Source organism: Eurosta solidaginis, chromosome 3, assembly GCF_040869045.1.
Source record: "Eurosta solidaginis isolate ZX-2024a chromosome 3, ASM4086904v1, whole genome shotgun sequence".
Taxonomy (NCBI): Eukaryota; Metazoa; Arthropoda; class Insecta; order Diptera; family Tephritidae; genus Eurosta; species Eurosta solidaginis.
The window spans coordinates 285930555-285954529 of NC_090321.1; the positions used below are offsets into that span (position 1 = coordinate 285930555).

At 32.1% G+C, this 23975-nt stretch overlaps 1 protein-coding gene across 2 annotated transcripts in view; it reads right to left on the bottom strand.

Moving 5' to 3' along the window:
* Positions 1–120: 120 nt before the first annotated feature.
* egr (TNF superfamily member 12 eiger) overlaps positions 121–23975 on the bottom strand; it is a 34707-nt gene continuing 10852 nt past the window's right edge. The window contains exons 2-7 of one of the 2 annotated variants that reach the window (XM_067776937.1): positions 21458–21583; positions 9994–10334; positions 9768–9911; positions 9551–9687; positions 6721–6822; positions 121–6564 (exon numbers count right to left, since the gene is read on the bottom strand). In XM_067776937.1, the coding sequence (XP_067633038.1) occupies positions 6194–6564; positions 6721–6822; positions 9551–9687; positions 9768–9911; positions 9994–10334; positions 21458–21583 (1221 nt within the window). In that variant the 3' untranslated portion in view covers positions 121–6193. Of the gene's footprint in view, positions 6565–6720; positions 6844–9550; positions 9688–9767; positions 9912–9993; positions 10335–21457; positions 21584–23975 lie in introns of both variants that reach the window. The other variant, XM_067776936.1, reaches the window with a different exon arrangement.

A 23975-nucleotide genomic window follows, 5' to 3' on the forward strand; every position in this document is an offset into this window, starting at 1 on the left:
GTACGGCACAGCTCCACCCCACTATGATCCTTTGTTGCAGTAATTCAGACACAATTAATAACATTTGAGAAAAAAAACTCCCAGATAGTTATTATATCAAAATTTATTAAAACAACAAAATTTACGAAAACATATTTATTTTGGAAAACTCCATAGTTATCTTCTGAAATATATTAATATTGTTTATAAGTATATACAAAATAAATACGAATATATGTATGTATGTAAACACTGTTCATGTATATTTATGAAATTATAAACTTACTTTTTATAAAAATATTGTTTACAGACTTAACAAAAAATATTACAAAACTACTATACATAACACTTACCATTCTGATATTACTATCGAAAAACGTTGAGGTAAACTTTATTTATGGTACAATATTATGAATCTGTACTCCGTTTTTATAAATTCGCCAATTTTCTCAAAATGTTTGGGATCTGACTCGAAATACCATTAAATAAATACATATTTCAGAAAAAAATGTAGATCCATAACATTCTACCACAAATCAGGTTGAAGTGGCTCAGCATTTTTCTGTGTAATTTAAGCTTTTCCGCAGTGTTATTAAACATTAATATGTAAATGTGTTAAAAAATTTTGGAATCAATTATACAAAAAATTTCCTTTACAATATAAATGAAAGCTTTGTATTCGAAACAAATACACAACTTTACAGAATACCATAAATTATTGCTAAATAACTAATTACGACTGATATAAAATATTTTATTTATGTATACATACATATTTGCCAAAGGCCGTAATTAACATTATTACAAAAGAGTCCAAACGAAGTTAAAATCAGTGTTTGCATTTGCTACTCCAGAGCAGCAGTAGCAGCGAAAAAAATGCCTGTTACTGCTCAAGCTCTGAACATGAACAGAGCACAGATCAGAGCCGTAGCTCAAAAAAGTGATAGCATATCTTATGCTCTGCTACAAGCTACATCGTGTTTTAGGGCGGAGCAAATAGCAGAATATAAACTACAAACGAAATGCTATTTTAAGTGGATAGAAAGCAAAAAAAATGTCTTGCTATTTGCTATGTTGGGCATTGTTGTGCAGAACTTTGTCTTTACTGTTGACTTTGTAATTTAAACTGATTTTGTTGTTTTTGAACTCGGGCTTTTATTTGTCGGATTTTAAGCTCTTGTTGCACCTTCTTGTTTGTGTTGTTTTATTTTTATCTCTGTTCCCCCGCTGCATTTCAAATTGTTGTAAATAAGTAGTAGCGCAAGAAAGGAAAAAGTGTTGCCTAACAATGGCCAGTAGAGCAAAGAGCAATAATTTGTTTTTTTTTTTGCTCTCTCTCCACTACAAATAGCATTTCGTTTAGAGCAGAGCATAAGAGATGCGATCACTTTTTTCGGCTCAGAGCCGGAACAATAGCAAAAAAGAAAACTCCAGAGTAATATAACTTTTCCAAACATTAGTTTAAGTTATGCAGATCTAAGAAAACCGATAAAACCAAATATAATCACACTCCAGAAATGCTTGAGATAAATGTCGTCTTTAAAGTTGTCTTATGCAGTACGCAGCTCTAAGGAAATTTCTACTTCTGAGTGTTTTTTTTTTTTTTTGCTAAGAAATAAATGAATGTGCATTGGCTTTTTGAAGAAATGGTGCATAGAGCAAACAAATATATAAAGTTAAATATTTATTAAAATCAAATAAATATTAATGTTTTATGTCATGTCAAAATTTAGTGGCTGCTCCTATTTCCATGCAAAAGAAATAATTCAAGATGTTTCTTAAGCATATATTTACTTTAAACCCCTGTTAACTTTGCCAAAATATCCATATCCGTATAAAATTTCTGATACAACTAACCTTATGGAAATCAATGTAGATAGTCAATGGGGCCGTGCCATAACGCCCTAGCCATAACCATACCATATCAACCAATTGTTTTTTGGTTTTTCGCCATATCCATAACCTAATGAAAATATTTCATTTGGTGAATTTTTGTTTTGAATACGTTTTGACTAAATGACTTATTTCTTATGAAATTGTAACATATTTTAGGTTAAGGCACCAGTAACCGATGCCAATTGATATGGATAAATGAAAATATGGTTATGACTATGGCGTTATGATTATGTCAACTTTACCAGGCCTTTTAGATGTACATATATATGGGCTAAAAGCTAGACTTATCAAACAAAAAATGCTTGAAAGGCCAATTTTTAGGGATGTGGAAAAAGCTGACATTGGAAAAAGTCTTAAATAAAAATATTGAAAAACATTTTTGGAAAAAAGGGTTTTGCATTTTTTTCTTATAAAAGAAAATTTAAATGTTTCTTACTGTTAAAAATCAAATCTTTTAAAGATTTTGAGATGAGACATATTTGAACTAAAATATGTAAAAATGGGGTATGGCTTCCGAAAAAAATTTCACTTAAAATACGAAAAACGTTTAAAATATTGGTCCGAATTTTTATATCGTTACAATTTACCTGTTACATCTAAAGAATTTTCAAATACTGCTCCTAAGTTCACATAATTTCCAATAAAATAAAGGCGAATGCAATTAAAAGTGTGTTTGAAATCGCACTATTGCTATTTTAACTGTAAAATAAAAACATACGAAAATATATATATGTTCAAATAATGATTTTCGCTAAAAGTACCAACAAAATGTATGCAATCGTTTCATTTGCAATTTATATGAGCGAAAATGCCTTAGATTTTCTTGATAATTTGTAACGAGTTAAAAGTTCGCTCATGTAAAATGCACTGAAAACCTATCAATCGCATACATTTTACCGAGTTTTAAAGTGAAAATTTCTGTTGTTACCTATACCTAGTTTTCAGAAACTCTAGTTCAGCAACTTAAAATCTATAGTAGGATTGATTTTAAAGAACAAAAAGCTTTTAAGCAAAACTTAAAAAAAAACGTAAAATGATTTTTTTTGAAAACGTTTTTCGATATTTAGTTTTGAAATTTTTATCAATATCCAATTTTTCTCATATCGGAAAAGAATTGTCCTATCAAGCTTTTTTTGTTTGACAGCTCTAGCCTAAACCTTTACAGAGAAATGTTTCCAATTAACTCCATAGTGCGTCCCCTAACAACCAAACCTTCACCAACCTTTTGATTAAATTTGCTTCCAATAAATTCAGCCAGAAAATGTGTACAAAGAGAAATATTACGAACATTTAACGATATTAAAACTGAAATAAATTAATCCTATCAACAATCAGCCCAAATCAAAACAAAAATTTCTTGTGATTTCTTTTCCCTTCCTCATATTCTGAAGAATGTTCGAAAAAAGGAAAATCGGTTAAGGGAGAAAAGTAGGTGTTATGAATGTAATTGAAAGGGGGATTTCTGTGCTATTTTTAAGGAATTTTTTCATTTTTTAAATTAATGAGAACGTAGAAAAATATTTCAAGTAAATTTTGTCTTTAATGAATAAGCACAAAACTGTACAAATTTGTGCTAAAATACATTAATATTCTACCTTGATAGCCTCTATTTTAAGCTAAAAAGTATATAAATAAGCAACAGGCAGAGAGGCTTTGGTAAATTTGATGTAAAGCCATTAAAAAACTGCGCAAGGATTTTTTAAGAAGACTAGATTTTGGCGTATGACGATTGATTGATCAATTTTATACAAATTGGCCAAACTATGTAATTAAATTTTTTAATTTCTGAAACGAAAGTAGAAATGTGTAACCAAATATCTTTGACAAACAGCTGACTTCAAAAATTCTAAGTTATTGTTCTCTCTAGGAGAAAAAATTGCAGGAATTTTTCCGTGGGAATAAAAAAATTCTCCAGAACAAAATTCCGAGTTTACATTTAGAAAGGGCGAAATGTTCTGACCAAATCTTATTCAAAATTGTTTTCTTTTTGTTCGACTTAAGTATTGTGTGAAGATCTTGACTAGAAGACGCTTAAAAGGACAATTTATAAAAACATTTGCCATTTTTCGTGCTCGCTTAATAATTTTTCTTAGATCTAGATCTGTAAAGCGGTACTCACAGCTTCTGATTTACGGCTTGAAAAGCTTTCAAGCTTTCGTCCACGTCCATTTTCCAAATTTTTACCAAATTTCTATTTTTTGTCACAAAAAGAAACCACAATAAAGTTTCACCACTTTATCGGTCTTTGATAGAGTTATTGCATTTTTTCCATTTTTGGATATCGAAAAAGTGGTCGTAGTGCCAGTTCGATTTCGCCCATTTTCAATATATTCTAGGTCTAGTTATCGTAGTAACGGACGGACGGACGGGCATGGCTCAGTAAATTTTTTTTCTATTCTAATAATTTTGATGTAATGAAGTCTGTTGCCGTTATCCAATTTAATTTATAATACCATTATGGGCAAGTAGAAAAAACATTTATTTATAGAATTACTACGAGTTTATTTGTTTCCAAAATCGAACATCCTGAAATTTTCCAGCTAAGTATTTTATAAATTAAAAAATATAACAAATGGTTGTTAAAGAAACTAATAAATCACAATTATTTTTTTATTAACTTTTTATATATTTTTTTGTATTATTATTTATTTTAAATATACTGACACTGAAAATCAGGAAAGGAAATAGTAAATCGGCAGAAATTTGGAATTTTTCATGGAATGCGATTTTATTCATAGTTAGTTACAGCTTTTTGACATATTTTTCTATGGGCTATCTATCAAAAATCTACAAATAACTTTATAACACTATACAGCACTCGGCAGTGCATAAAAATTTAAAGCCATTAACATAAAAATGTATTTCTCCGCTTTTCAAAGTTAGCCCCCAAAATATAGCTTTGGGCTTTCGAAGTTCGAAATTGGACCCTAATTGAACGTGAAATGTTTTCTTCTCTTATTGGATAGATATACATGTTTTTTTCAAGTTTGGTTTAAAATTATATTATTAAAATTAAAAAACAAATGAATGACGCCCACATTTAACGCTTTTTTTATTTCGTAATTATTTTTATAAAATAAAAATTTATAAAATAAATTATTTAAAATAAAGTTACAAAAGCAATTACTATATTGGATACGGTTCAATTTCCCCAAAAAAATTATTTTGGTCTAATATCCAGAAAAAATTAATTTAGCAGTATAGTGTTACTTACATATAACAGTTAGGAAAAAAATCTCATTTTACCTCAAAATTTTTCGACTCTTGTTATATAATAACTATTATTTGCAGTCCCTGTTATTTATGCATAACACAACGCAATAAAATTAAAAAAAAACTCTTTCGCAGCTCAAAATGTTAGATTCGTCGGTTGTGTTTTTTGCGTATATTCCGAATTTGATTCACAAAAATTTTAGATTTGGTCTAGTTTTCGCAAATACGAACACTGCACAAAAATCAGAACATATTAATTTGTGACAGACAAAAAAAAGCTGAATGTGCCCTCCTATTTGGCGAAGGACTTAAAATGGACAAATTTTTTTCAGCGCCTGTAAAAACAAACGATAATCGTTTTTACCTTATTATAACTTATTTATTTAATCTTTGATTTCGATTTGTGAAATATTGTTGAAAATTTATTCACTCAAAACATATTTAGTCCGTAGAAGTCATATCAGATAGTCAGATATCTTGGCCAAGTTCAACTTTTACTTACGAACTGAAACCCTTTACTTGAGTCCCATGATCGTCGATTTAGATATCTCTCTTGGGTAAATAAATGAATGAGTGAAGCGAAAAACTCTGTAAGCGTCAATTTTCTTCAAAAATTGTTTTTGTCCCAAATTAACAGGTTTTCGCGCCATTCGAATAACCTTTTTTTATTATTTGCCACAATGGAAAACTGAAAATAGAATATGTGATAGAGAAATCAGGAAGAAAAGTTCAATTTCGATGTTTTACAAATATGCCAAAATTGTTTTTTTCGTTATACGCTCCACTCTAATGGCCCACTTAAGAGCTTTTAAACTTAAAGCACTTCAGAAATTTCAAAGATCAAATTCGAACTCGGAACAAAAAATCCCATCAGAACAGGCTATAACATTTTAGGCAGAACAAAAAACACAGCCTTGTGCATTTAATTTGATTAATTATATAAAAAAATACATTAAATATTCGATTGGCTTATTCGGATAATATCACTATTTTAAAATGTTCCATCACCCCACAATGTGCATACTTTCCATGCGAATGTAGTACATATTTGTATGCATATATGTACGTATGTATGTATGTTATTTTGTGTTATTAAATCTTCTTTCTATATCTTTATCAATCCAAAGTAGCTGCGATTGTTGGCATCTTTTAGAATGGCATTACGATCGCTATGAAAATCGCGTAAATGGATCGTCTCATTCTCCTTGAGATATATCAGGCCGCTGGTGTGGCATGTGTGGATTTTGTGCGGCATATTTGTAGGCACTGTATTCAAACATTGTAGGAATGCTCGGTGACCATGGAATATCATAAAACCATTCTGGTCATGAGTGTTATTATAGCACACCTGGGCGTATACGTAATAAATACCCGATTCATATACCGTTAATACGCCATTTTCCACTTTAAAGTAATTACTAACGTCAATTTCATTTGTCCAACTGGGATGACCGATGTACATATCGCCGGAATACGCTAATAAAAAATCAAAATATATACATAAAGGAACTTTGTTTTGAGGAAAATTATATTTTAAAATATTTTAGTTATAGTTACATATGTATGTATGTATGTGCGCTTTATATACATATATATATATACACGATATCGACAAAGTCTATACATACTTACAATCAACTTTAATGCTGGCGTAACGATCGGGTATTTTACGATTAAGGTGAAAGTGTGCTGCTGGCGTATTTGTTGTTACCTGAGTTTGACGCGCTGACTTAGCTGAAATGGAAAGAGATTCACCTGAAAAGGTTAAAAAGATTTTCGCTAGCATTAAAAAAAGTATGCAAATAGAGCATAATAAAAAAGTCTAAACAATAATTTATGTACATAAATTGGCTATCATGGACACCGCATCATATTTCGCAAACCAAAATACTTGAAATTTAGGGTTTGAACTCGTGAAAACGGGCCGACTATCAGAGCGCCGTCTTGTGATGCATACGGTGTGAATTACCACTCTCAGCATACATCAGAGTTGTGCTGGTAATGGCTCCGTATTCACCAGGTGAAAGCATGCATATTGTTTACGCCTTAAAATCTGTTGTATGTAAATTATATAAGCTTAGCTAAAACATAATGTTAGACTGGTAAGTTCACCCTAATAACCCCGAAATTCTTCTAAAATATTCCAAAAATTATACCGAGATAGTCCCGAAATGATCTCGAAATATTTTTGAAACTGCACCGAAAGCAGTCGCGAGCAAATCTCGAAATATCCTGAAAATAATTACGAAATTATTCTGGAACAGTCAGCAATTGATCTCGAAAGTCTTATAATGATATAAAAAAAAATCTGGAAATGATCACGAATACACTCTGGAAATGGACCTGAAATAGTCCTAGAATTATCAAGACAAAAATTGCGAAAAGACCACACAACAGTTTTGAAAAAATTCGGAAATTATCTCGAAATAGCACTAAAAAGAGTTTGCAAACTGAAATAATGCTGAAATTTAAAAAAAAAAAACAACAAATGTTAAGGCAGAAGTTATCCTGAAGTCAACCAAATCTGCCAGCATAGTCTCTAAACGGTGACAATTGCTAACAGCCAATTACAACTAAATCTTGAAATTTCCAATTTTTTTTATATCATAGAACTGCAAGAGGTATCTCTTATTTGTAATCGCTGCGTGATATATTCGTACCAATACAAAATCGACCAAATACGCAACAATTATAATCTTGAATCCCAAGCATATGTAATTTCGACAAGTCAAAAACCAGAGTCCGTATTGTGTCTTACGATTACGGACCGAAAACCATTTTCACTCAAACGATGGGGAAATTTTTTTGAAAATGATAATTAACTATGGGTATAATGAGTACGGATTTTCCATCTCACGGATTCCGAATCACCATCTTAGAACAATTGTGATTTCCAAAATATGCTGGCTAGGCTATGTTATGCAAATGAAAGATGATGTTCCGGCCAAAATAGTATTCTTTTCGGAACCCTCTTATGGAAGCAAAGAGAGAGAGCGGCTCCACTCCGTTGGAAGAACCAGGTGGAAAACAATTCAAATTCCATTCGTGTTACCAAATGGCGCCAGTTAACACAGAGAAGAAGCGACTGGCGCTCCTTTTTGGTTAAGCGACAATTAAGTAAGTATGAAAGGGGACGTGCCGCTACCTGCTTTCCAAAAATTGCAGATACCTTTAAAAGTATCGAGTGATCACGTGAAAATACTGTGGGAATTTTTTCAAGGTCGGTAGAAGAATTTGGTGGCCTATGAGAAGTATGTACACTAGACTGGGTCGATTTATTAACCGATATCGCGCCATCGATTTTTCGATAGGATTTGGGCTCAGGAAAAAAGTTCCACTACGCGTGCCCAAAAAAAATATTTTCGAGCCAGCGAAATTTAATTTTTTTGATATTTTTTCGACTTTGATTTTTAAGATTTTTTTCATGACCTACCAAAAAATTTTCATTTGATTGTAAAATTTGCATGTAAAAAAAAATTTTTTTTTTTGCAAAAAACTGGTATTACTTTTATAATAAAAAAATTTGCATGTATAAAAAATATTTTTTTTTTGCAAAAAACTGGTATACATATGAAAATCTTTTTAGTAGGTCATGAAAAAACAGGGGTCGAAACTGATATTACTTTTATAATATAATTCCTTGCAAAACTATTAATTTTGAACTTGTAATATATTTGGATCAAGATAAAAATTATTTTCGGATTTTTATTTTTTTAGTCGATAGAACTAGTTAAACTCGGACTTTTAAAAATAAAACCCGGAAATAAAAGTTAAATCCGGGCTTTTATTTTTTAAGGCCAAAACAAAAGTCCCGCTTGATAACAAAGAAACGGTTTATCCGAAACAAACAATTTTTTTTTAATTCGGATAAGCCGTTTCTTTGTTATCAAGCCAGACTTTTATTTTGGCCTTAAAAAATAAAAGTCCGGATTTAACTTTTATTTCGGGACTTTTATTTTTAAAAGTCCGAGTTTAACTAGTTCTATCGGACTAAAGAAATAAAAATACAGATTTTACTTTTATATGTGGACTTTTATGGAAAAAGTTCGAAAAATAAAAAGGATACATGATTCGACATGATATTGCTATAGGGATACCTGGGAACTCAAACATTTTGACCTAGAACAATTTTTTGACCAGGAGTTTTTCGACTGCAAAAAAAAATAATTATTATTTTCCGTCCCTGGAAACAAACCTTAAAAATCATAGTCGAAAAAAAGTAAAAAAAAATAAAATTTCGCAGGCTCGAAAATTATTTTTTTGGGTATGCGTAGTGGAACTTTTTTTTCTGATCCCAAATCCTATCGAAAAATCGATGGCGGGGTATTGGTTAACTTTCGTCCATACAAATCGACCCACACTAATGTACATGTAATGTAATGTCCTCCCTTAAATATATATAATATTCAAAACTTGTTTGTAAACGATTTTTTCAAAGGTCAACAACTAAAAGAGGACTTACCGTTTTTGACTATCAAATTTTTATATCTGCGGCTATTCATGTAGCGTCTGTGTGAACGTTTTCTTTCGGTTTGGTCTTTCGCAGAATTTTTTTGTTCAATTTCCCCCTCAGATATTTGTTCGCGTTGAGTAGGAAGTCTAAAAAGAAATATTTTATCATAATTAATTTCCACTGCTTACAAACCTCATTATAGAGTTTGCTTCTTCATTTAATTTACCTAAGCATTAACAGCCTTCTTTGTTGATTATTGGCATTGGATTGATTTTCATTGCTGCCGACTTTTATATCAACTTTAGCTTGCGTAGTTTTTTCCAAAACCTCAACAGCGTCATCTGGTGCAATGGAACGAGATTTTCGCGTACTACGAAACAATTAGCAATAATATAATACATTTAGAAAAGAAAATAATTTAAGTTAATTAGAAATAAAATTTATTAATTTACTTTGTCTTCTTCTTTAGTGTAGCATTGAATTTAGAAAAGTCATTATACAAATCTCCATCATCTGATACATCCATATCTTCTTCTTTGCTATTTTCATCGGCATCTCCATCATCTTCGCCTCCATTGGCTCTAACAATATCTTGCTCATTTTCATCTTCTTCTTCATCGTCCATATCATCCCCGTCATAATTCATAGCATTAAATTTCTTTCTAAATTCTTCATAATCGAATTCACTATATTTATCATCGTAATTATCATCATCATCATCATTGTCTATGAAGTCATCTCCATCCTTATCATTGACCGATATGGTTGGCTCCTCAATGAAAGCATGACTATACTGAAAGGCGAAAAAGGAAAATTTAAGAGTTGAAGAGAAATTATTATGGCGGAATGATACAGGACTTTGCGTGTTTCTTTTAAGTACGTCGGCCAACCGTCACTTGGCATGGTTCCGCCATGGAAAATATAAAAAAAAAACACACAGATAATAGTACCATTTTACTTAAATATTTGTATTTAATAGTTTGCCAAAAATCTCCTTAATCCATTTTTAAATATATCCATTATTTATAAGATAATTACATCAAAATTCGTATCATTGAAAAACGTATCTAACTCATAAAAAGTTTTGAGCATAAAATAACACTTCCAACTTTGTTTATGAAAACAAAATTTGAATATACATAACCAAAAATTAGTAGGTTTAATTATTATGCTTTAGCGACTATGAAAACTTGGAGAATTTGAATTTTCACACAAAACGCACAGAAGAATTTTTTTTTAAGTCAAAAAAATGCTTTAACGCCAAATCAGTTGTTAGTCGAGCAATGAAAGTCTAATGAACGCATTCACCTGCTTTCTTATCCCAATTATCTTGGGCCGGCAAACATGCACACAAATTCTTTGCTTGTGAATCATAATGCGTAAGTAGTATCGATGCCAATTTTTAAATTTTTCTAATCCCGCGGTTTTAGGGATCCCCTTAATGCAATCCCGGCACCAATACTGATTTCGTTATTCATTATTTTACAACGGTCAATTTGTAGGAAAAATTAAAAGGGAGCACGACGCAAAGTGGAAGAGAAGCTCGGCCTAAAATCTCTTCGGAGGTTAACGCGCCTTGCATTTATTTCTTTGTTTAAACGGCTTGTGCAAAATAAATAACAAGAAAGATTCGCATTAATTTTAAATTATGGTTTATGTGCTTTATATTAAAAAATAAATAAATGTAAGGCGCGATAGCCTCCGAAGAGATTTAAGGCCGAGCTTCTCTTCCAATTTGCGTCGTGCTCCTTTTAATTTTTCCTACAAATTGGCCGGACGGGACCTACTTGTTTTATGCCGACTCCGAACGGCATCTGCGAGGCATATGAGTTTTCACTGAGAGCTTTGCATGGCAGAAATACACTCGGAGTGCTTGCCAGACACTGCCGAGGGGCGGCCCCGCTTAGAAAACTTTTCTTCTAATTGAAAAACCTTATTTCTAAAATTTTGATTTTGCTTTGCACGGGGTGTGAACCCAGAGCATTCGGTGTGGTAGGCGGAGCACGCTACCATCACACCACGGTGGCAGGGTGCTTTATATTACTTTGTTAAAAAATGCGCTGCTAACCGAAAGTATTCGTAATTTAATTTTTCTAAACTTTTCGCAATATTTGCTTTGGGTATATAAAAATATAATTCATTCTATAACATCTTATATAAATAGTTCGTGAAAGTTTTTAAAAGCTGATAGTTTGCAATTCGCTCATTATTATTCTAAAATTCCATGAGTTATGGCTACATACCTGAAAATTCCATAAGTATTCGCTATAAAAAGTTTTGCCATGTTGCTTCTTTGCTAGAAAAGGGAGCTTCAAAATCCCGGGATTACCACGATTAACAAATATCAAGATTTTCGGGACCTAAAAGAGACTGAGATACCGGGATTGGCGCGCCTATATGTATACTTACATCTGAAGATGTGCATGAATGAAGGCGTTATTATATCGCGAAATTGTTTTTCAGATATTTTTATGTATGGCAGGACAATTTTAATGCATGTCAATATTTCTTATCTTTAATAGGTTTTTGAGGAGAATAAAAGCATTTTAACTCGCTATTTTCGTCTGCAAACGTTTTACTTGAAACGAAATTTTTTCAATATGGCCATGGATTGTCCATCCATTTTTAAAAATTTTATTTCATTTGATTTGAAATATATATTCTTCTGAGGTAATATCCTCCCATTCATTCCGGTATGAAAACATACAAAATAAGTGTTGAAGATTAATTTTTATACCTAGCTGTACTTGTACACAGGATATTATAACATTGATTGGATAACGGTTGGTTGTACAGGTATAAAGGAATCGAGATAGATATAGACTTCCATATATCAAAATCATCAGTATCGAATAAAAATTTGATTGAGCCATGTCCGTCCGTCTGTCCGTCTGTCCGTTAACACGATAACTTGAGTAAATATTGAGATATCTTCACCAAATTTGGTACACATAGTTATCTGGACCCAGAATAGATTGGTATTGAAAATGAGCGAAAGCGGATGATAACTACGCCCACTTTTTATATACATATATAACATTTTGGAAAACACAAAAAACCTGATTATTTAGTAAAAAAATACACCTAGGATGTTGAAATTTGACGTGTGGACTGATATTGAGACTCTTGATGAAAACTTAAAAAAAGTTTTTAAATGGGCGTGGCACCGCCAATTTTACAAATATTATATATAAAAATTATATACATAAATCAAAAATCGTTAAACCTATCGTAACAAAATTCGGCAGAGAGGTTGCCTTTACTACAAGGAATGCTTTGAAGAAAAATGAACGAAATCGGTTAAGGACCACACCCAATTTTATATAAAAGATTTTTTAAAAAGGTCGTGGGCGAATAAAATAAGCCTTATCTTTGCAAAAAAGAGCTTTATATCAATGGTATTTCATTTCTCAAGTGGATATATAACAATAGGAAAAGCTTAAAATTTAAAAAAATGGGCGTGGCACCGCCCCTTTTATAACTAAGCAGCTTTCTATGCTTCGGGAGCCATAACTCGAAGAAAAATTAGTTCAGAATAGAACCATATGCATATGTGTCATTGCGCAGCTTTGTAACACTATTAAGCACACGAAACAAACAACAGCAGCATTTCAAGAGTACAGCTGGGTATGTAATGTTCGCTTTCACCCGAACTTAGACTTCCTTACTTGTTCTCGTCTAACGTTTAAATAAAGAGAGTGGGCAGAATACTTTCCCCGCTGAGGGGTTACATTGAAAAAGAGTGTCGTTACTGAGGTGAATTTCTCTTTCTTTTCTTTTTTTTGATCTATTCTAGTTTCGACAATCAGAATAAGTCACATATATTGAGATTCAAGCGCAATACAAAATTTTATAGCTTTAGAGCTTCCGCAACCCAATTGTCAACTCCACATACGCAAGGAAAATCCTGTTAGGTTAGGTTAGGTTGAACTGGCCGGTCCATGAGGACCTCACATAGACTGATTGAGCCCGTAGTGTTACCAGAAGTTTGTTTTAACGACCAACCTGAAAACCCCTATCAAAAACCAGGACCTATGTTATAAAATAACTCCGTCCTCTTGGCAAATACTAGAATCTTCTTAGGCTTAAGTCACTTGCTACTTCTAGATCTGACAGCTGTATCACTCCTAATAGCTGGAGTCTTAGCCTGGCAAGTTCAGGGCATGAGCACAGAACGTGCTCGATCGTTTCCTCCTCCAACCCGCACTTCCTACATCTGCTATCACTGACCAAGCCTAATTTAAAGGAATGTGACGCCAGAAGGCAGTGTCCAGTCAGAATACCCGTCATGGGTCTACAGTCCTCTCTTTTTAATGATAGAAACAACTTTGTTAGTCTAAGGTTGTATGACCTACACATAATCTTCGACACTTTACAGCCCCGCGCTTGAAACCACGCCTTTTCCGCTTGGTCGATCATGTGCACCTCTCGCCTTCGCTTAATCTCGCCCAGTCTAATTGGGACGTCTACGGAGCAAGCTTCAAGGAATGCGCCCTTTTTAGCTAGTTCGTCCGCTTTTTCATTCCCATTTACTCCCATATGCCCTGGGACCCAATATAGATGTATGCTTCTCCCTGTCCCGATTCTCTACAGAGACTGCTTCCACTCTAACACGTATTTAAATGATGTGCTATGCGAGATTATTGCCTTAATTGCTGCTTGACTGTCAATGTAAAAGTTAACACGGTTGCAGCTTAAGCTATTCTCTTCCAGAGTTTCTACTGCTTTGGTTACGGCTAATATTTCCGCTTGGAAAACGCTACAGTAATCAGGTAGCCTGTAGGCATCCTGTTACAAATATAAATATATCATATACATATTTAGCCGGCGAGGCATGGGGACCCAAAGCTCCTCAAGGAACTAGGAGGTGGGGGAGGGATAGCCTAGAAGGTTTAATGTGGTCATGTTATTCGTTTAAGAGATGGTCGGGATACTACTTTAATGGTGTTTTGTTAGCGAAACGTGCCGCATCTATATCCGGCAAACGGCCATCAATGTCGATAGAACTGTCCAAAACTTTCGAGGAGTGTCTTTATCGTTAACACAACAACAACAGTCACATATATTTTAGGATATAGAAATATAACCTAAACGAAATTAAAGTTACGTCTAGACCCTTTCCTTGAATGCCGGTATTGTTTGAAAACATTGACTTCAGATTGTAATCATATTTTGACCGATATCTCAGATATCGGTTGAGATATAGGCATAAAAAAATTAATACAAGATACGATAAAGCCTCGAGGATATTTAGGCCGAGTTTCTCTCCCAACTTCCGACTTCGAACGGCATATGCAAACAGGCGAATGTTCGCTAAGAAGGTTTTCATGGCAGAAATATACTCCGAGTCTTTGCCGCTTAGAAAAATTTTCTTCTAATTGAAAAAACCCGCATATAACCTTTGTAAACGTTAATATTTAATTGTTTAATAAAGTGAAGTTCATACTATTTTTGAATATTGAATAACTAGATATCACGCGTTATATTTGGACAATTAATTTGCAAAGCAATCCGCCGCAACACACTAAATGTAAATTATTTTTAATATATTTGAATCCGAAGAAGATTTTCCACCGGTTCTTTGGCCATATAATTTTTGATTAACCGTTATTTCAATTAGGTAAAATTTATCATTATTAAATACTAGAGAAGGAAAATTCAAAATTATATAATTATTGACAGACAGGATCACTATTTTATTATAATTAGACACCGTCGTAAATAAAATAATCTAGATACATATGTGTGTGCACCAAAGCCCTTGAGAATAGATCGGCGGCCAATATTCAAGCATTTTGAAACACATCATGGACAAATTTATGGCAAGAATCAACTGAAAACTATTTTAGCGACATGTTCTGCAATGCTAAACATTTATACATATAGCATATATTCGTATACACATATATATATATATATATATATATATGTATATATTAGAGCGGGTCAAATTGTATGGATGGCCTTTTTTCATCAGGAGTATAGCAAAAAGTAATCTACATGTGATTCTAAGAAAAATTTTTGAAGACACCATAGCTGTAAGTCCGATTTCGAGTCCCCGACTTTTGCAAAATAGATATTTTGCCATATTAATGTAGGGTTTCGGCGACATCGTGATGTGGTGGTAGCGTGCTCCGCCTATCACACCGTATGCCCTGGGTTCGCACCCCGGGCAAAGCAACATCAAAATTTTAGAAATAAGGTTTTTCAATTAGAAGAAAATTTTTCTAAGCGGGGTCGCCCCTCGGCAGTGTTTGGCAAGCGCTCCGGGTGTATTTCTGCCATGAAAAGATCTCAGTGAAAACTCATCTGCTTTGCAGATGCCGTTCAGAGTCGGCATAAAACATATAGGTCCCGTCCGGCCAATTTGTAGGGAAAATCAAGAGGAGCACGACGCAAATTGGAAGAGAAGCTCGGCCTTAGATCTCTTCGGAGGTTATCGCGCCTTACATTTATTTTTTTTTATGTAGGGTTTGACCAAAAAATCTTCATAGCTTCTGATAGAATTATAGGAAAATTATCATATTGGTCTTATTTTAAAGTTATTTTACATACATTTCAGAATCTGTATTAATATCTATAGTGTTTTTGAATTTTAGTACAGATATCAGGTTTAAATTATGAGAAATTAGCCTAAAATGAACTTTTAAATATTATATTATCATTTTTAACAAATTGTTTATGGAACAAATTTTTTTTTACAGCTAAAATAAGCTTAGAATGTTTCCAACAACTTTCATTCAGACAGTTTTGCTTTTTTCGAATTCGTTTTAGTAGAAAACAATTTTCAAAAAAAACCTATATTTTCAAGTAATAAGCAAAAAACACACAATTTTTATAATTTTAATGTAATTTATTTAAAAAATTATTTTTTTACTTAGAATTGACCATTTTAACGTATTTTTTAAAATACAAGTAATGTTATGTTATTATTTTAAAAATATTTTTTGCTATCCATTCGTGGTTGTTTTTCCGACTTTCTGCTGTAACAGCCATAAGACCTTCACGTTTTTTTTTCTATAACACGTTTGGAAATAGATGTTAACAAATGTACATATATTTCTGTTCCTTGTATATGCATTGGAATATTAGGATCATTTAGAGTTGGCTCATCATAATCTAAGAATTGTACCAAGTGATCGTATGGAATACTTATTGTGAATGCCGGTTCAGATAGTAAATTATCGTAAATTATCTCAATTTCAAATGGTGCTGTTTCAGTTGATTTAGCTAACATAAAACCAGGACCAGTTGTACATTCTCGATGGCTAACCAAAGCAAGCAGGGTATTATGTCTATATATAACAACTAATACACCATCGGAAAATTTGAAAACTCTAGCCGTTTATATTATTAGAACTTATGTGCCAATGTATTTCAATGTAAAATACTATAATTCTGTTGTATACGGCAGTGTACTTTTATCAAAGTTTATTCGTTGGACATGATACCTACCACGTAATTTACTTAATATTGTAGATGGTGTAATCCAAAATAATTCATATTACGCTCATCCAGAAAACATTTTATTAACAATGTTATTTGATGATAGAAAAGCCATACTTGATAGAGCTATCAAAAAAATTTTATACTATCGAGAAAAAATACTTGATCCAACTAAACTCAGAGTTTACAAAAAATATAATATCAATTTTAATGCTTTAGATTATACTGATATGATTGATCTGAATGACGATAATTTAATATTTGAACCGGCATTCACAAGAAGTATTCCATACGAACACTTGGTACAATTCTTAGATTATGATGAGCCAACGCTAGATGATCCTAATATTCCAATGCATATACAAGGAACAGAAATATATGTACATTTGTTAACATCTATTTCCAAACGTGTTGTAGGAAAAAAAAACGTGAAGGTGTTATGGCTGTTACAGCAGAAAGTCGTGAAAAACAACGACGAATGGAGAGCAAAAACGATTTTAAAAAATAATAACATAACATTACTATTATTTTGAAAAATACGTTAAAATGGTCAATTCTAAGTAAAAAAAATATTTTTTTAAATAAATTACATTAAAATTATAAAAATCGCGGTTCGAATCTCGGTGAAACCTTTGATAACATTACGAGATTGCCTGACGATGAATTTGTGGCGATTTTCGAAATGGTACCATCGCAATATGCCAGTAAATGTTTCTTCCTTTCTTTTCAGTTTCTCTTAGAAAAACATAATAATTGAATATTCAATTATTATAAACCGGTGTTTAACTCATGAATTTTTAATAATAATTATAAATTGAACACACCATTAAAGACAAGCAAACATATAAAAATTGTGTTGTTTTGCTTATTACTTGAAAATATAGGTTTTTTTTGAAAATTTTTTTCTACTAAAACGAATTCGAAAAAAGAAAAGCTGTCTGAATGAAAGTTGTTTGAAATATTCTGAACTTATTTCAGCTGTAAAGAAAAAAAATGTCAATAAGAAATTTATTAAAAATGATAATATAGTAGTTAAAAGTTCATTTTAGGCAAATTTCTCATAATTTAAGCCTGCTATCTCTACTAAAATTCAAAAACACTATAGATTTTAATACAGATTCTGAAATGTATGTAAAATACCTTTCAAGTAAGCCCAATATGAATTTTTCGTATAATTCTATCAGAAGCTATGAAGATTTTTTGGCCAAACCCTACATTCATATGGCTAAATATCTATTTTGTAAAAGTCGGGGACTCTAAATCGGACTTACTGCTATGGTGTCTTCAACAATTTTTCTAAAAATCATCTGTAGATTACGTTTTTCCTATACTCCTGATGGAAAATAACCCGCTCTAATATGTACATATATATATTAGAAAGTACATTTCATCTACATATTAACAAATATATAGTTATTATACATATATGTAAATGCCATCAACTGAATTGTTTAGATGTAGACAATCTCTGGCGCCTATTAAATTGATATTAAAGTCATCAAAACAATTCAAAATTAATTTCAAAAATTAGTTCAAATAATAAATTAATAGATATATTGCAATAGTTGAATTTTTTTTATTTATCTATTATATCTGTTCGGCCGCCGAGGTTTGGTGGTACCGTGCTCCCTACCACACCGTCGTTCTTGGGCTATAGCCCCAGGCAAAGCAACTACAAAGTAGTTTGGAAAAATTGTTTCTTCGCGGGGTAGCACAAGAGCAGTAGTTTGGTAACCTCTGGTACCATTTTGAAAAGCTGCTCAGCGAAAATACATCTGCCTTTGCGATGACGTTAGGAGTCGGCAGTTTGGAAGCACGAAGCCGAAATCTCCTTGGAGGTATATCGCACCAATTATTTACTTTTTTTATTTTACTTGTAAGCAAAATGTTTACTGGGTAGAGGAAATTCTAGTTGCGTGATGTGATGAAATGAAAAATTTTCATACTTTTGAATATTTCCTTTATAAAATTTTTTTCGTTTCACCACTTCAGAGAACTAAAATTCCCATAGAATCAGCAAAGATTTTTAGGGTTAAATATTAACATTTTCAATCGCATTAAATTGCAGATCATGTTGGCAACAACAAAATGCAAAGTAAGCGATAAAATCAACGAAGCAACAAAAAATGGACGCATTTATGCCCAAATTTTCAGGGCGACTTAAAACTGGCGACAGAGGAAGGGGGAGACCTCCACTGAGTTGGAGGAGGCAGGTGGTTAGGCGGGTAAACGCCAATTAATGATGATGATGAAGCAAGCAATAAAATTGGATGTTAACAACGAACGAGGAAAGTTTAAGCTATGATCATCTTAACAATATTATAAACTTGTACTAAAAAGCTGGATCCTAAACCACTGATTTAACGAAAAAAAGTTTCCCCACTTTAAGTATTCTAGCTCATGTCGCTTGGCAAATACAAAGCCTGTGATTCGCAACCAAAGCATCAAGAGTGTTTGTTATGTCGGCAAGCGATTTCGAAACATAAATAAAACATTTCAATCACAAATATATTTACATACATTCATATGTATATTTGTATCACCAGAATTTTAATGACATGCCTTAACAATATCTGGAACTCAAATATACCCTAAAAGAATTATATCGAGTAGATGGCTTGTGATATATTATCAAAACCGGCTAGTGTCGCGAATGAGTATATATGATCGCGGAGCGTATTTCCACTAAGATCCACTAATAATCAAGTTCCTTAATATAATAGGATATAGGCCCACCTATAAGTACATATACCGCAATGACCAGTATGACAAGCTAAGTCGATTTAGAGATGACCACTTGTCTGCCTGTTTGTATGAAAAAGAAGGATGCTGGTACTCAATTTTTGAGATGGGCTTTAAAATTTCACATGCGTATGTAATTTCATGTTTATTTGTCCGAACAAATAGGACCAGACCATTATATTTTATATCCATGATACACCCAACTGTTCCGATTAGATTATTTTTATTATTTATAATTTCTTACTCATTTTAAAGCTAAAAGACCGAGACAAATTTATTACAACCTCAAAATCGTTCGGAATTATTTGGTAAAATTTCTTTGCTATACTCAAGTTAAATTTGAAATATTTTATCTGAATATTGTAAAATTTTACTAGAAACAGTTTTAAATAATATTTTACCTTTCTTATGAAATGCTTCTTTTGGCTCCTTTTGGAGGAAGTTCCCATTAGGTGGCATGTTAGACGGATTTGTAGGATTAAAATGTTTTAGTAATTATATACCGCAAAATTTCACGAGGGGTCGAACTTAGAAACCCACACAAAATAAAAAGAAAATTGGCAGTCTTAAAATATGCAACCATTTCTCAGCTTTATATAAAGGTTTGTTCGAGTCGCGAAAGAATAACAGCATTATTGCTAAAGTGGTACCTAATTGATGGAATATTCGCGATTCTCAAGCAATCGCAGTGAAAATTTTCATATTGCACCATTTTAGGAAGCCTACGAGGGTTGTTTAAAAGTACGTTGCATATTTCAAGGCGCAAATTTCCTTCTTCATTCTCCGTCTTTCTTCACGTTCTCTGTGCGAGGATTCCATTCAAGTGCTTTGGCGCATATATAATAGAACAATTTAACCCTTTTGTGACATGCGAATAATCATTTTATTCGTACCTATAAAAATAGACTCAAAGACCTTTTCATGATAGAGTTATTTGATAGTAACTATTCTTGGTATTCGATAGTAGATATCTAAGACGACATATAAACGTTCAATAAAAATATTTTCTTAACTGTGTATAGCTATACACACATACATATTTATAAATACAATTTGATATTGTGTTCCATTGTACCTTCGTAAAGGAATTATATGTGAAAAGCTTCAACATTTATTTAAATTAGATCAATAAATGATTCTCATGGTTTGCCTTTTGACTACTAAAACAGTTTTCGAAAATTGCTGGGATCGTCTATGGTGCAAGTATGGCATATAAGTTTACTCATAGGGGACTTAGCTATTTTCTCCTTTAACACTAAAGCCATACTTTGCTGTATCTTTATAGAGTTTCTTTGTGGAGTATATCTCGGATCTTTAGTTTAGTTTTTAAGCTTCTTTTATAGTTCCAGCAGAAACTACATAAGATAATATGTATCAAATATACAATAATAATAACAAAATAACATTGTGGCGTCAGATTGGCACACATACAAGTAAATACCCGCATTCCTTGTATTTTATTTTGTAATTCTCTGGATTGGTGTCAAAAATGTACTGCGCCAGAAGCAGAAGTGTCAAAGGTCCTAAAAAAAGTACCAATTAGCTGATTTCCTTCCACCACCACTATCGCTTCCTCAAGATAAAATTGTTTAACTAGTTGAAGCGTTCTTTTGTTTCAAGTTCCAAAAAAAATCAACTAATATATCGATAAATAAATCAATCAGTAGTAATAGAAGATAGATTAATAATATATATTCATATATATGTCTAAACTTAGGTTGTAGTTACCTCTTTTCCACCTTCGCCCACGTCGTCCACATTTGTTATTCCTAAACGTTTCTGCATACTAAATATAATTTTTTCCAGCTGCTTAACGTCAGTTTCTAAATGCGAGATACGCCGAAATTGCCAAATCTAAGAAAAAAATATGCATAAGGTTAACATTATTTTATGTGATTAAGTATTAAAAAGTTTTCTCAGATAAACAATAAGCTTACAAAACTTTGATTTTTTGTTTACAAATCGGTTAAAAATAAGCGTAAAATAATCGAACGGCTCCTTGGTTTTAAGCTTGGAAATGTAAACTTTAAACAAATTTGTAAAAGAAAGCTTGTTGTAAATGGTTTCCCAACGCTTATTTTAAACGATTTTTTTATTTATTTCAATTATATCAATAATATTAGCATATGATTTACATATTACAATTACAATGAAGAATGGCTGCATTTCTAATGGGTTCTAGGGAAATCGGTTTAAGTGCAGCCATTCTATCTCATGAAGAAACGTTTATGAAAATAATTTTAAATTTTCCAATTTGAAAAATATCCACAAAAGATTTTTTCATATACGTAATACTCCTATATTGCAAATACAAAATAATCGCAATGAGTTTTGAATTCGAAATCAAAAAAAAAGAAGCCTACAATATTTCAATGATTGTAGCAGCATAAGTGTAACAAGAAAACATTTAAATTTAGGTACATTCGATTATTGCAGGGCTGTGCAAACATTTTTATATTCAAGTGCAAATCACAATATATACATACATATACCACACTACTAATGTACACCGAAACTCTTTTAAATTGAAAACAAAAAAAAATATTTTCAATGTTTAAAGAATTGCAATTTAATTTTAATGAATAAATTGAAAAATTCTTTGTTGTCAACTTGTTATTGTAAATTTTAATATCATACCGAAGTGCTATGGCTTCATGTCGAAGTGCCTTTCTTTGCACTTTCATATGAAATTCAGGCACTTTGATATGAATCGAATTTATATGTGAGGGCATATGAAATTTTTTTTTATATTCAAGCGTAAATTTTTATCTGTGCCTATTCTTCAGGGTAAAACAAACACAAAAGTGTTATAAGTGTATAGGGCTTGAGCAACTCTGGATTATTGAATACCAAAACAAAATCATTTAAACAGCAATATATCGGCACTCTGATGTTTGTGAGTGTACCCAACCTATTGTAGCAATATATGAGTATTACATATATGGATTTTTTGTGTTTTTTTGTTAACATTTTTTAAATTATTTATTAACAATTGCCCCTAAAGCTAGAGTTGTTAAGGAATGCAATACTGAAACTCCGCTTATTGTGCCGTTTAAACTAATATGAATTCTCTAAAATATTTAACTGTTAATTTCCCGGTTTGGTTACGCAATTTTATTTTACCTTTTTAATTTCATTATCAAAAGTAGCAAAGGTAAAAGTAAGAAAATCTCACAAAAAGCGCATTCGACGTAGTTGGTAGCACTATAGAATTTTCGTCATCTGAGGATTGCAATTGATTTACTGCAATTGCAGTAAAAAAAACTAAGCCTTAATGTATCTTTTACTACAAATTAGTAATTTTTTTTTAATTTACTGAACTAATTGAAACAGTGCCATCATTGAACAAGACAAACATAGGTGAAGTTTAAGCCATACAAAGGAATGCAAAGGATTGCGGGATGCATTCCTCCGAGTATTGCAGTCCGAGGAATTCAATCCATGGATTAAAAAAGGAATAATCAGTCCGAAATGCGAAAATTAATAATGGCTCAAATTTTTTATTTATTATTCCCGACTAACAAAAAAGTATTCTGGAGCTGCAATCAAAGGAATGATTTATAATTTTTTCAACTAGAAATGAGTTTTTCTAAGCGGGGTGGCCCCGGTAGTGATTTGGCAAACACTTCCAAGTGTATTTCTGCCGTGAAAAGGTTCTCAGTGAAAATTGATCTGCTTTGCAGATGCCGCTCGCATAAAACATGTGGGACCTACAATGCCCGCCAATTTGTGGAAAAAATTAGTTCGGTCTAAAATCTCTTCGGAGGTTATCGCGCCTTGCATTCATTTATTTATTTTTTTTTTTATTTATTAAGTACGTTTCTTTATAACAATAGATAAATCTTTTTCTGGCCTGATTTTTTTTTTTTTAGAATAATTGTGGGTAGGATTTAAACCGGTTTTCAAACTTCCGTCCCAATGGGTGCCGAATTTTCTCTTGCCCAAACTTATATATTGATATCTTGTACTGTTCACTCAGCTTGAATTTTCTTTCCAGAGTATATTCAATTCTTGAGGACAATTAGACTTTGCAAGCAAAAAGCCAAACAAGTTTTTTCCAACTACTCCTCGTATAAAAAAAAGAGTCTGGGCTTCACACTCCTACGTAAAATTATTAATTATCTCCCAGCCAGCATTTTTTGAAAATTTTGATCAAAAAATATTTAAATATCATACCCCAAGATGATTAAAAACGTTCAAATTTAAAAGCATTTTCTGTTCGAAAATTAATGCATCGTCGGGAGAA